The sequence below is a fragment of the Bufo gargarizans genome, chromosome 4 (genome assembly GCF_014858855.1).
Source record: "Bufo gargarizans isolate SCDJY-AF-19 chromosome 4, ASM1485885v1, whole genome shotgun sequence".
Classification (NCBI taxonomy): domain Eukaryota; kingdom Metazoa; phylum Chordata; class Amphibia; order Anura; family Bufonidae; genus Bufo; species Bufo gargarizans.
The window spans coordinates 421,963,654-421,981,265 of record NC_058083.1 but is presented as its reverse complement, the minus strand read 5'-3'; the positions used below and the strand labels follow the sequence as shown (position 1 = coordinate 421,981,265).

The 17,612-nt window shown below is 41.6% G+C and overlaps 1 protein-coding gene across 1 annotated transcript in view; it reads left to right on the top strand.

Annotated features, from left to right (window-relative positions):
• The first annotated feature begins 7,768 nt into the window (after positions 1-7,768).
• Positions 7,769-17,612, top strand: part of FNDC1 (fibronectin type III domain containing 1) — a 188,311-nt gene continuing 178,467 nt past the window's right edge. The window contains exon 1 of the mRNA XM_044290429.1: positions 7,769-7,977. Within this exon, the coding sequence (XP_044146364.1) occupies positions 7,881-7,977 (97 nt within the window). The 5' untranslated portion in view covers positions 7,769-7,880. The remainder of the gene's footprint in view (positions 7,978-17,612) is intronic.

Here is a 17,612-nt window from a genome sequence, read left to right as displayed (position 1 = left end):
TTCAGGAGATAGATGAGGGTCTCACCTCTGTGACCCACTCCTATCTGACATTGGTGGCATATCCTAGCAATATGCTACCTATGTTGGAGATGAGAAAACACCTTAAAGGGCAATTATCAATTTGAATCTTTTTTGGATCATGTGACGGACCATGTGTTGAGCGCAGTGATGTCACCACAGGTCCTTTTCCTTTAAAGAAGAAAACAGAAGAGAAGCCGGGCTGCATCCACTCATGCTTGCGTTTTTTCACGCAACCCCATTCAATTCTATGGGACCTGTGTTGCGTGAAAAATAGAGCATGCTGCGATTTTCACGCAAAGCACAAGTGCTATGTGAAAATCACCGCTCGTGTGCACAGCCCCATAGATATTAATGGGTCCGGATTCAGTGCGGATGCAATGCGTTCACCTCACGCATTGCACTCGCGCGGAAATCTGGCCCGTGTGAAAGAGGCCTAGTTGCTGTGGCCGCTATTGACTACATTATCTAGTAACAAACAGCTGGGATTTGAGTTATCTCCTATCTCTGCCATTAAGGCGAGAGCCCAGCTTCAGTCAGTGCTGGGCTCTCGTGGTAATTATACAGCCCTGTATTAGTCCCACTTGTAGGGGCTAATATTGATTTAAAGGGGTTGCCCGGTGAAAAATATTCTACAGTTTTCAAACCAGCTCCTGGATCTGAATACTTTTGTAATTGCATGTAATTAAAAATTTTGTATAGCTACTGAGTTATTCAGTAAAATGTATCTTTATAGTGCCACTTAATTTCTTATTTCTTTGAGCATGTGAGGCCTTCTCAGTGAGCAGGTCAGCTTCATCTTTCAACTACCTCCTGAGCTGTGATAGGGAGAGCACAAACACACCCCCTGAGCTGTGATAGGGAGAGCATGAACAACGCCCCTGAGCTGTGATAGGGAGAGCATGGACACGCCCCCTGAGCTGTGATAGGGAGAGCATGCACACGCCCCCTTAGCTGCAGCAGAAAAGACACTCCCTTTGAGCTGCCAGCTTGATATAAATCTAGCAGAGCATTGAATGGGGAGATTTCTGGATCCATGCGGGGTACAGGGCTGGTTCTAGCTTTGTTAGAAAGATGTTGTCATGTACTATATGATTTTGATGAAAATGAAAGTGATTAATCAAACAAACTTTATTAACTGCTCAGCCCTTGTTCAAAGTTAAATTTTTTGGGACTGTTTGCCACTTTCAACACTGAAGTGAATGAAAACCACTGAGGGATATGTACTTATCATTTCTGAATATTCAGCTAAAGGCTCCATTCACATGTCCGCTATTCTGTTCTGCATTTTGCGGAATGGAATTGCGGACCCATTCATTTCTATGGCCGGATCTGGAAATGCGGACCCGCACTTCCGGGTCTGTAATTCCGATCCTGAAAAAGATAGAACATGTTCTATTCTTGTCCGCAATTGCAAGAATAGGTATTTTTTATTAAGTGCCGGCGATGTGAGGTCCGCAAAATGCGGAACTCACATTGCCGGTGTCCGTGTTTTGCAGCTCCGCAAAACACACACGGATGTGTGAATGGACCCAAACATTGCACGCCCTAGCAGTAAGCTCAGCAGAGAGCTCAAATGTGATGTCAGCAGCCCCTGAAACTATTGCTCAAAAGTTGGTGACAATGTGAATGGGAATAGAAAAAAAATCATACCACCTGCCATTACTGATTAACAGTTTAAACGGTTTCTGTCACCACAATTTTTGCTATTAAACAGGCTGACATTATACATGTGCAAATGTCATCTGAATTTAACTCTGCTATTCTTTTTTTTCAGTGTGCCCCCGTTTTTGTGCTATTATAAATTTTATTATATGCAAATTAGCCTGGGGGGCATTGCACCTGCTCCTAGAGGCTCCGTTCTCCCACCTCTGGCCACGCCCTTATACTGTTGATTGACAGGCCAGCATTGGTCTCCTCCTGCTAGGGGGAAATCTTGCGCCTGCACTGTCCCATTCAGTATTCGGTGAAGGCTCAACGAGGGAAGGACGGGGCCGGCAGGAGGAAACCAATGCTGGCCTGGTCCTGTCATTCAAGAGTAGAAGGGCGTGACATGAGGCGGGAGAACGGAGCCTCGGAGCATGTTCAACGCCCCGCCCCCCTGCTCCTAGAGGCTAATTTGCATATAATAAAAGTTATAATTGCACAAAAACTGTGGCACACTGAAAAAAAAAGACTAGCAGAGTTAAATTCAGTTGACATTTGCACATGTATAAAGTCAGCCTGTTTAACCACTTCAGCCCCGCTAGGTGAAACCCCCTTCATGACCAGAGCACTTTTTACACTTCGGCACTACACTACTTTCACCGTTTATCGCTCGGTCATGCAACTTACCACCCAAATGAATTTTACCTCCTTTTCTTCTCACTAATGGAGCTTTCATTTGGTGGTATTTCATTGCTGCTGGAATTTTTACTTTTTTTGTTATTAATCAAAATGTAACGATTTTTTTGCAAAAAAATGACATTTTTCACTTTCAGCTGTAAAATTTTGCAAAAAAAACGACATCCATATATAAATTTTTCGCCAAATTTATTGTTCTACATGTCTTTGATAAAAAAATAATGTTTGGGCAAAAAAAAAATGGTTTGGGTAAAAGTTATAGCATTTACAAACTATGGTACAAAAATGTGAATTTCCGCTTTTTGAAACAGCTCTGACTTTCTGAGCACCTGTCATGTTTCCTGAGGTTCTACAATGCCCAAACAGTAGAAAAACCCCACAAATGACCCCATTTCGGAAAGTAGACACCCTAAGGTATTCGCTGATGGGCATAGTGAGTTCATAGAACTTTTTATTTTTTGTCACAAGTTAGCGGAAAATGATGATGATTTTATTTTTTTTATTTTTTCTTACAAAGTCTCATATTCCACTAACTTGCGACAAAAAATAAAAAATTCTAGGAACTCACCATGCCCCTCACAGAATACCTTGGGGTGTCTTCTTTCCAAAATGGGGTCACTTGTGGGGTAGTTATACTGCCCTGGCAATTTAGGGGCCCAAATGTGTGAGAAGAACTTTGCAATCAAAATGTGTAAAAAATGACCGGTGAAATCCAAAAGGTGCACTTTGGAATATGCGCCCCTTTGCCCACCTTGGCAGCAAAAAAGTGTGACACATCTGGTATCGCCGTACTCAGGAGAAGTTGGGGAATGTGTTTTGGGGTGTCATTTTACATATACCCATGCTGGGTGAGAAAAATATCTTGGTCAAATGCCAACTTTGTATAAAAAAATGGGAAAAGTTGTCTTTTGCCAAGATATTTCTCTCATCCAGCATGGGTATATGTAAAATGACACCCCAAAACACATTCCCCAACTTCTCCTGAGTACGGCGATACCAGATGTGTCACACTTTTTTGCTGCCAAGGTGGGCAAAGGGGCACACATTCCAAAGTGCACCTTTCGGATTTTGCAGGCCATTTTTTACACATTTTGATTGCAAGGTACTTCTCACACATTTGGGCCCCTAAATTGCCAGGGCAGTATAACTACGCCACAAGTGACCCCATTTTGGAAAGAAGACACCCCAAGGTATTCCGTGAGGGGCATGGCGAGTTCCTAGAATTTTTTATTTTTTGTCACAAGCTAGCGGAAAATGATTTTTTTTTTTTTTTTCCTCTTTTTTCCTTACAAAGTCTCATATTCCACTAACTTGCGACAAAAAATAAAAAATTCTAGGAACTCGCCATGCCCCTCACGGAATACCTTGGGGTGTCTTCTTTCCAAAATGGGGTCACTTGTGGCGTAGTTATACTGCCCTGGCAATTTAGGGGCCCAAATGTGTGAGAAGTACTTTGCAATCAAAATGTGTAAAAAATGACCGGTGAAATCCGAAAGGTGCACTTTGGAATATGTGCCCCTTTGCCCACCTTGGCATCAAAAAAGTGTCACACATCTGGTATCGCCGTACTCAGGAGAAGTTGGGGAATGTGATTTGGGGTGTCATTTTACATATACCCATGCTGGGTGAGAGAAATATCTTGGCAAAAGACAACTTTTCCCATTTTTTTATACAAAGTTGGCATTTGACCAAGATATTTTTCTCACCCAGCATGGGTATATGTAAAATGACACCCCAAAACACATTGCCCAACTTCTCCTGAGTACGGCGATACCAGATGTGTCACACTTTTTTGCTGCCAAGGTGGGCAAAGGGGCACATATTCCAAAGTGCACCTTTCGGATTTTGCAGGGCATTTTTTACACATTTTGATTGCAAAGTTCTTCTCACACATTTGGGCCCCTAAATTGCCAGGGCAGTATAACTACCCCACAAGTGACCCCATTTTGGAAAGAAGACACCCCAAGGTATTCCGTGAGGGGCATGGCGAGTTCCTAGAATTTTTTATTTTTTGTCGCAAGTTAGTGGAATATGAGACTTTGTAAGGAAAAAAGAAAAAAAATGAAAAATCATCATTTTCCGCTAAATTGTGACAAAAAATAAAAAATTCTAGGAACTCGCCGTGCCCCCCACGGAATACCTTGGGGTGTCTTCTTTCCAAAATGGGGTCACTTGTGGCGTAGTTATACTGCCCTGGCAATTTAGGGGCCCAAATGTGTGAGAAGTACCTTGCAATCAAAATGTGTAAAAAATGGCCTGCGAAATCCGAAAGGTGCCCCTTTGCCCACCTTGGCTGCAAAAAAGTGTCACACATGTGGTATCGCTGTACTCAGGAGAAGTTGGGTAATGTGTTTTGGCGTGTCATTTTACATATACCCATGCTGGGTGAGAGAAATATCTTGGCAAAAGACAACTTTTCCCAATTTTTTATACAAAGTTGGCATTTGACCAAGATATTTTTCTCACCCAGCATGGGTATATGTAAAATGACACCCCAAAACACATTCCCCAACTTCTCCTGAGTACGGCGATACCACATGTGTGACACTTTTTTGAAGCCTAGATGCGCAAAGGGGCCCAAATTCCTTTTAGGAGGGCATTTTTAGACATTTGGATCCCAGACTTCTTCTCACACTTTCGGGCCCCTAAAAAGCCAGGGCAGTATAAATACCCCACATGTGACCCCACTTTGGAAAGAAGACACCCCAAGGTATTCAATGAGGGGCATGGCGAGTTCCTAGAATTTTTTTTTTTTGCATAAGTTAGCGGATATTGATTTTTTTTTTGTTTTTTTCTCACAAAGTCTCACTTTCCGCTAACTTAGGACAAAAATTTCAATCTTTCATGGACTCAATATGCCCCTCACGGAATACCTTGGGGTGTCTTCTTTCCGAAATGGGGTCACATGTGGGGTATTTATACTGCCCTGGCTTTTTAGGGGCCCTAAAGCGTGAGAAGAAGTCTGGAATATAAATGTCTAAAAATGTTTACGCATTTGGATTCCGTGAGGGGTATGGTGCGTCCATGTGAGATTTTATTTTTTGACACAAGTTAGTGGAATATGAGACTTTGTAAGAAAAAACAAAAACAAAAACAAACAAAAAATTTCCGCTAACTTGTGCCAAAAAAAATGTCTGAATGGAGCCTTACCAGGGGGGGGGGGTGATCAATGACAGGGGGGTGATCAATGACAGGGGGGTGATCACCCATATAGACTCCCTGATCACCCCCCTGTCATTGATCACCCCCCCCTGTAAGGCTCCATTCAGACATCCGCATGATTTTTTACGGATCCATGGATACATGGATCGGATCCACAGAACGCATGCGGACGTCTGAATGGAGCCTTACAGGGGGGTTATCAATGACAGGGGGTGATCAGGGTAATCAGGGTGATCACCCCCCTGTCACTGATCACCCCCCCTGTAAGGCTCCATTCAGACATCCGCATGATTTTTTACGGATCCATGGATACATGGATCGGATCCACAAAACGCATGCGGACGTCTGAATGGAGCCTTACAGGGGGGTTATCAATGACAGGGGGTGATCAGGGTAATCAGGGTGATCACCCCCCTGTCACTGATCACCCCCCCTGTAAGGCTCCATTCAGACATCCGCATGATTTTTTACGGATCCATGGATACATGGATCGGATCCACAAAACGCATGCGGACGTCTGAATGGAGCCTTACAGGGGGGTTATCAATGACAGGGGGTGATCAGGGTAATCAGGGTGATCACCCCCCTGTCACTGATCACCCCCCCCCTGTAAGGCACCATTCAGACGTCCGCATGATTTTTACGGATCCATGGATACATGGATCGGATCCACAGAACGCATGCGGACGTCTGAATGGAGCCTTACAGGGGGGTTATCAATGACAGGGGGTGATCAGGGTAATCAGGGTGATCACCCCCCTGTCACTGATCACCCCCCCTGTAAGGCTCCATTCAGACGTCCGCATGATTTTTACGGATCCATGGATACATGGATCGGATCCGTAAAAATCATGCGGACGTCTAAATGGAGCCTTACAGGGGGGTGATCAATGACAGGGGGGTGATCAATGACAGGGGGTGATCAGGGAGTGTATATGGGTGATCACCCGCCTGTCATTGATCACCCCCCTGTAAGGCTCCATTCAGACGTCCGTATGCTTTTTGCGGATCCGATCCATGTATCCGTGGATCCGTAAAAATCATACGGACGTCTGAACGGAGCCTGACAGGGGGGTGATCAATGACAGGGCGGTGATCAATGACAGGGGGGTGATCAGGGAGTTTATATGGGGTGATCATGGGTGATCAGGGGTTTATAAGGGGTTAATAAGTGACGGGGGGGGGGGGCTGTAGTGTAGTGTAGTGTGGTGTTTGGTGGGACTGTACTGACCTACCTGAGTCCTCTGGTGGTCGATCCTAACAAAAGGGACCACCAGAGGACCAGGTAGGAGGTATATTAGACGCTGTTATGAAAACAGCGTCTAATATACCTGTTAGGGGTTAAAAAATTCGGATCTCCAGCCTGCCAGCGAGCGATCGCCGCTGGCAGGCTGGAGATCCACTCGCTTACCTTCCGTTCCTGTGAGCGCGCGCGCCTTCACAGGAAATCTCGCGTCTCGCGAGAAGACGCGTATATGCGTCCAGGAGGAGTAAAGCAACCACCTCCCGGACGCATATCTGCGTACAGCGGTCGGGAGGTGGTTAAGGATAGGTCTACACAATGACATTTGTAGCGCAACATTTTGTTGCACCAATGTCGCGCGACAATTTTTATAATGGCAGTCTATGGTGTCGCACTGCAACATGCAACATGCTGCGACGCAACAGTCGCAGAAAATCCATTCGAGATGTTGCATGACAAATGTTGCAGTGTAGTTGTTCCTTATCTGTCGCGCGACAAATGTCGTCGTGTAGACCTAGCCTAATAGCAAAAATTGTGGTGACAGAAACCCTTTAAGCAATTTGTTTAGTGTATGAGCGGTTGACTAGTACCTCGGTGGGTTTCTACTTCATTGACAACTTCTACATTACAGTGGTTATCTGCTGTTTCTCCCGGTAGCGCACATTGGACACTGGAGTTGCTATAAAGGGTTTCCTTTTTCTGCACACCCTTCAGTATTTTTGTATGGGCAGTGCAAAGCTTTTGTTGTTTGTTTTTTCTTTGTTTTGGTTTTAGAATTTTTATGTTGAAGTTCAAACTTGTACTTATTTGAAATTGGCTACATATGCTACATTTTCAGTAAAATCTGCTAGGCTGGCTACACACTAGAGGGCTCCCTCCCTCTGCTTATGGATGCAATCCTGTTCTTGTCTATAGAACAGTGGAGGGATTGCAAAGGAAAGACAGATGAAAAGGGGAAAGGCTGAGACAACTTCTGGATGTAATAGCTAGGAGCAGTGTCTGGAGCTGTACCACAGAAGACTTTTTTTGCATCCTGTATATAGAACTTTTTGTTGGTGCTCTCCATACTCCTGCCTCCTTTCTTCCTACCTGCTTTAGGAGTTTTATATCTAGGATGGCTCCATGGAGTAGGACCATGCGAATACCTGCTTTCTTGTTTATCCTGGCTCTTATCATTCTGACCCTTCTAGACTCATCTGCTGCAGCAACAGGTAGGACATAGAGAATTTGATGACCTTCCAAATGTATTCTTGATGTTGAGGATAATAGTTCAAGCCTTCAATTAAATATGATCAGCAATACAACGTAAAAGAAGAAAAACCAAACATGCTCTGTAATGTTCTGGTTACTGTTCATTAGGTCAGATTGTATTCATTGATCCACATACAGATTACTTAATGCTACCCATATAGTACAGTAACTTTAAAAATGGGGCCACTAATGCAGTTGTGCCTGGGATACAAGACTTTTGATTGTAAAGCTTATTTGTCTGCACACCTAAATTAAGAACATATAAAATATGTGGTACTACTTCACTTTTATTAGATGAACATACATGAACATTTGTATGACTATACTGATTTTAATGATCACCTGTCCTAACCTGTATAATCTGTTAAGCTTCACTATATTGTAATATCTAAAGGAGTTTCTCTTTTCTGAGTTTCTCCAGAAGTTTGCAGTGCCAAAATAAGTAGGGAAATTAAATTGCTGAATGTAAATACCTTTAAAATGATGTATGTTTTACTTTGAATGTAATTTAATCATCCTAGAGTAAAACCATCAACATTTTAAAATAGACTCCTGGAGACAGGACAGGCTATGTGTCTAATGATACAGGACTGCATTTACATTGAAATATACCATCAAACTTTGGTGTCCTTACTGCCCTACAGTTTAGTGAGCTTTAAATGCACAAATTGTATGTGTTCTATATATTACAGTTCATTGATTTCAGCAGAAGGATCATGACAGGTGTCTAAGTGCTACTCTTCTCTTCTATCCCCATTTTCTATGTGACCTATAAAATGGGTTCTCTTCAGAAACCATACATTTTTCCTGTATAAATATGTGCCCTACTGATGGTTACATTCAAGGATACATCATTTTTTGTTACTAAGCAGTGACATAAAGGATATCCAGGACTCCTCTTAAATGAGACTGCAGATCATTCATAAGAATGTCTGAAGGAACGTAATGAAAATGTACAGTTGTATAGTTGCCAGCATATCCTGCAATCGGGCCCGTCTTTAATATTGATTGGACCCTGGGCAAGAATTTTCTTGGGCCCCCTAGATCCCGCCTTCCCACACCCTAGCATGCAATCACGCCCTCCACCACAACACACAAACAAAAACCAAAATCCACACACCTCGTAGAGTAGTAAACTTTAATAATGATGAGTGGCCACTAGAGGTGTTCCTTGGCAGTAATGTAAATACTGCTTTATTTCTGAAAAGACAGTGTTTACATTAAAAAGCTTGCAGAGACATGCTATAGACACCAGAACTACTACATTTAGTTGTTGTGGTTCTGGTGACTATGGTGTCCCTTAATATAGAGGGGGAAAAAAGAATCAGCACAAAAGTATCAAATAAAATGGCTGTTTCATTATTCTAAAAATGTAAAAAGCACAACTTCTGACACAAATATATAGTATCTTGCAGATTCCTTTTTTTTTTTTTTTTTTTTACAATGTGCAGATAGTACTGTACTACTAACCCCTCCATCCACCCCTACATACAGGGCAATACAGCGCCACATACCTCTTACATCCAGTGATGTCTCCTTTGATGTAGATGTTCTCTTTCCTCATCTTCTCCTTTCAGACCTTCAGGACAGCGATACAGATGACTATGCAGATGAGCATTTCCACAATGGAAGCACTCATCTACCTGTACCCTGCCACCGCCCACATCACCAGTGGCCAGCAGGGCTCAAGAGGCAGCTGCCTTGGCCCCCCAGGAGCAACTTGGCCTGGGGCAGCTGCCCCTTTTGGCCCGCGTTAAAGACGGCCCTGCCTGCAATATTTAACACCCCCCTCTTGACCACCCCAAAAAGCCCAGAACACTCCCATAAACCACTCTTTGTGGGGTAAATTTTCATGATTCCCCCCCCCCCCATCCTTTGCAGGACTGTTTAATACTGTTTTAAATTTTTGGGGTTGGAATGGGCAGTGCATAGAAATGGGCTATGAGAAAAGTCTACAGTTGGAAAATTTGTGTGAAGGTCTATGGTTTCCACCAAAATTTCTATCGAACTTTACTGGAGGTTCACCAAAAGACCACAGCAGCAAGAGCTGTCACTTTTTTCAGAAGGATAGCAAACACAGCCTACTCATCAGATGTTTGCCATCTCTACAGGCAAACCAGTCAACAAATCTCAGCCAAAATCAAAAATTTGTGAATGGTTTACACTCCACTACATCAAGTTTCTCTGAGGTAGTAGTGGCACTAAGTGTTCCCCCATAATAATGTTAGGAGTCAGTGTCACAATGAGGCACTCAATACTAATTGATCAAAAATAAGGGAAGACTATAGTACCTATTACAAATGTTAAAATTGTCAGACAACCTTGCAACTGTAAATAAAATTCATTAATCAATGAGAATAAATCTGCATAATTTGCGTATTTTGATGTTCCAATGTTCTGATTGCCCCAACATGGGGTATAACCTTAAACAAAGAAATAATATCACAGGTGATCCAGTCACCGATGTCATTCTATTGGATCTTGTCCATAATTTTTAGGACCTCTTGCGAGTCCATAATATAACTAGGTAAACAAGTGGTTGTAGATGTTTATCGAGCCAGATTCTAAGGCGTTCCATTAAAGATCCAACCATCAAAATAATTGGTCTGGAACGGAGATAGAAGAGTCTGTTTGTGGTTTTTGGGAAATGCGTGAAATATTGGTAATAAAGGAAAATGATTATGAAAAAGTTCCTCCTGTGTTAGAAAGGTTCTATAAAGCAAAACCCATTTAAAATGTTCTCTCGTTTTTTACTCAAAACAGTGGTGGGATCGAGTGTGAGCTTTCTATATACTTGTTGGTAATTGAGCGTGGAGGTAATTTCTCCCATATAAAGGTCACTGTCCAGTACCGTTATGGAATCTGCCTTGTCTGAACTGTGTATAGTAATATATGGATTCCTCTCAAGTTGTTTTGAAGTTGTCCTTTCTTCAGGAGACAGGTTATCATGAGATATTAGAGTGGTCTGACAGCGATTTATACTCTTTTTCCACCAAAACCTGAAAATCCTCAATTGCCTCTGATCTGTTCTGGATCAGATAAAAGGGTGAATTAGGAACATATTTTTTGTCATATTTCCGCGCCTGTTCTATTGATGTTTGAAGTCCCATCCTGCATAGATTGTAAAACTGTCAGATCCAATTGTTCCTGGAACATCAGTTCACTGAATTTGTTAGGAATAGGTTCTCATTCATTTGGCCCTAAATGCATTCTTTGTTTGGCTGTACCCTGTGAAGTTTCATCAGAGAAGTGTTTCTTAACAGTAAGCAATCTCATAAACGTTTTAACATCCAAATCAAATTTTCTAGAGGGTACAGTATGAGGTTGAGGCCTTTAGTGAGTTCACAAATTTGTTTTGAAGTAAAGGTACCTGCAGATACCTTCAGAACTGTAACGGATATGCTGTCACTATTTGGTGCAGTAGTAGTCCTATGTGTTTCATCATCTCCCAAATCTTGTACCACATGCTCTATACCATTTATTTGTAAGCCCATGTATGGTATGGTGCGATACCTGTTTCCAGTGTTTCCTTCCTGATTATTGGAGATGGGGAATATTGGTGTGTGGATTTTTGATTATTTGCTCATAGGATTTTTTTGCCTTCTAGATCAAACTTTTGTGATCACTGGATGGACAAATGTCCTGTAAACTTACATTACTATTTTGTAACCTTTATGTATATTTGCAAAACCTGCACCACTTGGTGATACTTGTTTGTTCATTTCCCCAATGACATATCATGTATAGTATTAGTAGTCAATCAAGATTGTTATTATTAACATGACTGCAATCCATTTGTTGCCTGTAAGTAAAGACCGACTACAAAACTCTATAAAGAAAGGACTATGAATGCAGAACAGGTCTTGGATGTGGCTGCTGAGTGTTTCCAGCTGTTGGCAAATGCTTGGTTTTCCATAGGTAGTAGAGACACCAAGTACTTGCTGCACAGTTAAGAATAAATTAAGTTTCATAAAAAAAAACACAAATGGGAAACACTTCTTAAAAAAGAAAAATAGAAGCAAGATGTTTGGAGAAAAACTTAAATGAAGCACAAGCTTTTACCAAGCTCTTCAGGTTATTAGAAGGACTTGGTATCGGGCCCATTTGGTTACTATGCAAACTTTGCATTATTTCTATATGGACACTTGGAGAACTCATACTAAACTTTTTTTTAAAGTCTTAGTACCACTGGAAACAACATATAGTATGCCAGAATGTTTTGCTTACTTAAATAGTTTCATTTATTAAGAAGTCTTTGATAAGTAAGAACAAGGCTTATTAAAATAACAGGCGACATTTCTTTTCATTTGACATAAAGGGGTTGGTCTATTTCACACATTGGTGACATATTGCTAGGATATGCCACCAATGTCAAGTAGGTGCCGGTCCCATCTCTGGGCACTCAAAGTGAACAATGGCACATCATGCAAGTGCGGCCACCCTCCATTCACTTCTATATGAGTGCTGAAAAAAGCCATGCCTGGGATCGGCTATTTCTGAACCTCCTATAGATGAATGGAGAGGTGGCTGTGCATGCATAACTGAGCTTGCTTGCTCGGCTTTTTGGAACTCCCATTGAGGTGAATAGAGAGCATGCCGCACATGCACAGTGTGCACTCCTTTGCTTTGGTGGCCCCATTCTAGAGATAGGTGTGGGTCCCAGAGGTGGGACCCGCACCTATCCGACATTGGTGGCATATCCTAGCGATATGCCACCAATGTGTGAGATAAATCAACCTATTTAAAGGGGTTTTAGGAACAAACAGTCTATGTGTAGAGAAATCATGGCCCTCACCAGTACATCAAAGTTGTGGTCTTTATTTCCATTGCAGCAGGTTTAACGTGGGTAGGCAAAGATGCGCATCAGGTAGCCAATGGCTGTTTTGCATACATAGACGCTTTCTCATGGCTTTAGGAGCAAAGCTGATCAAATAGAAGAGTTCAGAAACATAATAAGATTCTTAATATCAAACCTTGGACCCAGCATGCTGATCTTGATGACTAGGATTCTGGGTTATTAGGTGTTTGCTTAGACAGTCAACATTAAGATTATGGGGTGCATAAATTGAAGCTCCCGTGCTCCAATGCAAAAACGTGCCATTTATAATGCTGTTCACTTCTTATGTGGCAAATGGATCTTTGGGCATCCTCAGGCAGCAGGCCTGTGTGCACCTGATACCACTGTGCCCCCTGTGCCTATGCCCCTAAGTGCAAGTCTATATAGTTTTTTATTTTAATTTTTTCACTGGCCACTAAGCCTAATAATAGGCTTCACTTCTTTGTCTGTACAGATCACTGTACTGCAGTTACCTGCTATCTATACAAAGAGGTAATATCATTACAGGCAAGATTATAATGACAGATAACACAGTATCCACCATTCAAAGTAGGTGATTGTCAAACCTTATCCTTTCCTTGTATGATGATCTCTGCACAGGTCACAGAGCATGCCTAGAAACACTCCCATAGAAGTCAATGAGGTCCCTTCCTGCCCATTGTGTCTATGGCCCACGTGGCTGCCATAAAGCAATTTTCTTAATGCTTTCTAAATGCTGTTAAAAACAGTTCAGGCAAGATGGCCGCCCCAATAATCATGTTCAGGAAAAAGAATGTAGAAGTCCGTAATCAGAAAATAAAAACAGATTAGAAAAAAAGATGTGTTGCTCTCTGGTTTTAACTGACAGATAACATTTTTGGTGACACATTTCCTTTAAAAGATAAATCTACAGTCGTGGCCAAAAGTTTTGAGAATTACATAAATATTGATTGAAAATTGGAAAAGTTTTTATAATAGCAATTTGCATATACTCCAGAATGTTATGAAGAGTGATCAGATGAATTGCATAGTCCTTCTTTGCCATGAAAATTAACTTAATCCCCAAAAAAACTTCCCACTGCATTTCATTGCTGTTATTAAAGGATCTGCTGAGATCATTTCAGTAATCGTCACGTTAACTCAGGTGAGAATGTTGACGAGCACAAGGCTGGAGATCATTATGTCAGGCTGATTGGGTTAAAATGGCAGACTTGACCTGTTAAAAGGAGGGTGATGTTTGAAATCATTGTTCTTCCATTGTTAACCATGGTGACCTGCAAAGATCACCAGCATCATTGTGTTGCATAAAAATGGCTTCACAGGCAAGGATATTGTGGCTACTAAGATTGCACCTCAATCAACAATTTATAGGATCATCAAGAACTTCAAGGAAAGAGGTTCAATTCTTGTTAAGAAGGCTTCAGGGCGTCCAAGAAAGTCCAGCAAGCGCCAGGATCGTCTCCTAAAGAGGATTCAGCTGCGGGATCGGGTGCCACCAGTGCAGAGCTTGCTCAGGAATGGGAGCAGGCAGGTGTGAGTGCATCTGCACGCACAGTGAGGCAAAGACTTTTGGAAGATGGCCTGGTGTCAAGAAGGGCAGCAAAAAAGCTACTTCTCTCCAAAAAAAAACCACATCAGGGACAGATTGATCTTCTGCAGAAAATATGGTGAATGGACTGCTGAGGACTGGGGCAAAGTCATATTCTCCGATGAAGCCTCTTTCCGATTGTTTGGGCCATCAGGAAAAAGGCTTGTCCGGAGAAGAAAAGGTGAGCGCTACCATCAGTCCTGTGTCATACCAACAGTAAAGCATCCTGAGACCATTCATGTGTGGGGTTGCTTCTCATCCAAGGGAGTGGGCTCACTCCCAATTTTGCCCAAAAACACAGCCATGAATAAAGAATGGTACCAAAACACCCTCCAACAGCAACTTCTTCCAACAATCCAACAACAGTTTGGTGAAGAACAATGCATTTTCCGGCACGATGGAGCATCGTGCCATAAGGCAAATTGATAACTAAGTGGCTCGGGGACCAAAATGTCCATGGCCTGGAAACTCCCCAGATCTTAATCCCATTGAGAACTTGTGGTCAATCCTCAAGAGGCGGGTGGACAAACAAAGACCCACTAATTCTGACAAACTCCAAGAAGTAATTATGATAGAATGGGTTGCTATCAGTCAGGAATTGGCCCAGAAGTTGATTGAGAGTATGCCCAGTCGAAATTATATTTTACTACATCACAGAAACAACTGAAACAAAGATCTAAAAGCAGTTTAGCAGCAAACTTTGTGAAAACTAATATTTGTGTAATTCTCAAAACTTTTGGCCACGACTGTACATACTGCAATGATATCCAATACGTGATAGAGTACATTTGGTATTGCTATATGAGTTTTATAAAACAAGTGGGTTCCGTTGAACTTTCCATCCCAAATTGTATAGTGAAGGCTATTAAACAGAAAAATATTGGTGTTACTTGTAGGAGACACTCAGTTTGCTTTTACTTTCTAGCCTTATTTGGGTATTCCTGTTTCTGCAAAGAAAAGTTATTCAATGCACTTTTGGTATCAATTTATCGGTTTTCAATATTTGTTTGCTGTTTTTCATTTGGAACCGCCATTGTGGATGAAATGCTGTCCTGGTCATATGGCAATCACATAGGTGCTTGACACTATACAAGCCACAGCTCTGCTAATTATACTTCTACCAAGCCAAGCCCATGTGTCTTGTGTGTTTTATCCTCTGTAAGTAATCCATGAAGTTCACCATTGAATCACTGCCAGCAGAGATCGAAAAAAAGCATGAGGAATTAGAGGTTTATGGGTTTCATATATTGATGGCCATTGGCCTATCCTCAGGGCAGGTCATTAGTATCTAATCAATGGGGCTCTGACTCCTGGTACCCCCAGTGATCATCTGTTGGGAAAGACTGTGGTGCTCCAGTAAGTGCTGCAGCCTCTTCCTAGGCCATTGACATCCTGTTCATTGGTCACATGGTCTAGGCGCAGCCGCTATACAATGTAATGAGCCACAGCATCCTCAAGCAGCTGATCAGCGGGGGTGTCGGGGGTTGAACTTCCACTGAACAAATATTGATGTCCTGGAAAACCACTTTAATACAGAAAGTATATTGAAAAAATGCACAACTTTATTAAATAGTCAATAACCTTTGTTTGCTGAAACTGTAATATCCCTACATACCAAATTGTCTTTTAGGATACTAATGACATGTCCACCACAACTCAAAGAACTCCCAAAAATATACAAATTACATGGCCACCACAACTCAAATATTGTAACTCCCAAAAATATTCATCTAAGTAATTTTGATGTAAATATTAGGGAGATACTGTACTTTGCTTACAATGAACAAATTTAAGGCGATAAATCTCCAGGACTCTGTAAAAACGTCACTTCTTTGTTGGAAAATCCTTAATAACATCTTGTACAATGATTAAAATCCAGGCCTATGCATTTCAGACATAGTAGTCCTTAATCATGGTATGTACTGTAATTTGCTTACTGATGGCTTTATCCAGGAGATAGGAGCAGCTTTTCCATCCCCTGCTTTATCATGTGACCAGCGCTCAGTCTCTTGGATTCACGTAATTTCTTATGTGCAGACCACAATGCCTTTCTAAATTCATTCCTTTGTGATGCTCAGTCTATCATAAAAATTAATATAAAATATAACTTCTAGTCCATGCATATAAGGCTGTATGAATCAGAGAGTCTGAGTGGTGGTACAGCTGGGGACCGGAAAGGTTCTTCTACAGTATCTCTCAATAAAGCCACCAGTAAGCAATCTACCTGCCCTACTAATTACATCATATACACTTACTAATGGATCAAACAATAAAGATTTTTGTGGAGGTGCGTCTTTTATTTTTCCATGAAGACTGGTATCAGACAATTGTATTATGGCTGCATTTCAGCATGTCCCCGGTAGTTCTACTAAGCCAAACCTAGATCACCATTCAGTAGAAATTCATGGTTTTGAGGCCTTGCCAGCGTAATTCAGATGTAAAAATGTGACTCTTTTTTTGATTTGTGGACATTCCAATTGAAGACCAAGGTAAGGTCCTTTAGGAACCATGAAGACTACACATGAAAAGGATATTCTTTTCAGGACTGAATACGCCTCATTACAATTTAGTTGGGCACTAAATGTAATTTACAGCTTTTAATATGCATTAGTAGACTATTAAGTTACCATTTGTGTGTATCCCTGCGTATACATTATCTAACGAGAACGGTAGTAACAGAAGTATGAGCACAAGTCATTCCCAAGAGTGGACACACCTAAACACTGTATGTTTATATGCTTGCTACTAGGTCTATGAAGACTCATCATAGCTTATTTTCTTTGGCAGTTACATCTAGCTAGTCAGTATTTGATAAACCAAATTCCTGACATCCAAATCATTCAAGATAATGAAATGTTTTTCTGTGAAATGGCAGATGATTATGGAAACACAACATGGCCTGTCCTTTTACTGTATTTCAGAGAGTTTGTCAAAAGTCAGCATGAAGCCAAACATGTGATTCTTTGGCAACTTGGATGAAATATAAACATGCATTAATTTTCTTGGAAAGAAATTCATGGGATTTTGGTTGCTTAGCTTCAAGATTTACTACTGCTCTTTAGTGGTGACACATTTCAGTTGTTGATACAAGGTAATTTTCTCAGGGGAGTCCAAAACTCATTGGGGGAAATTTTTAGTATTGCAAGGAGACAGTTGTTCAATAAGGTTGTTGCTTCAATCCTCAAACATTA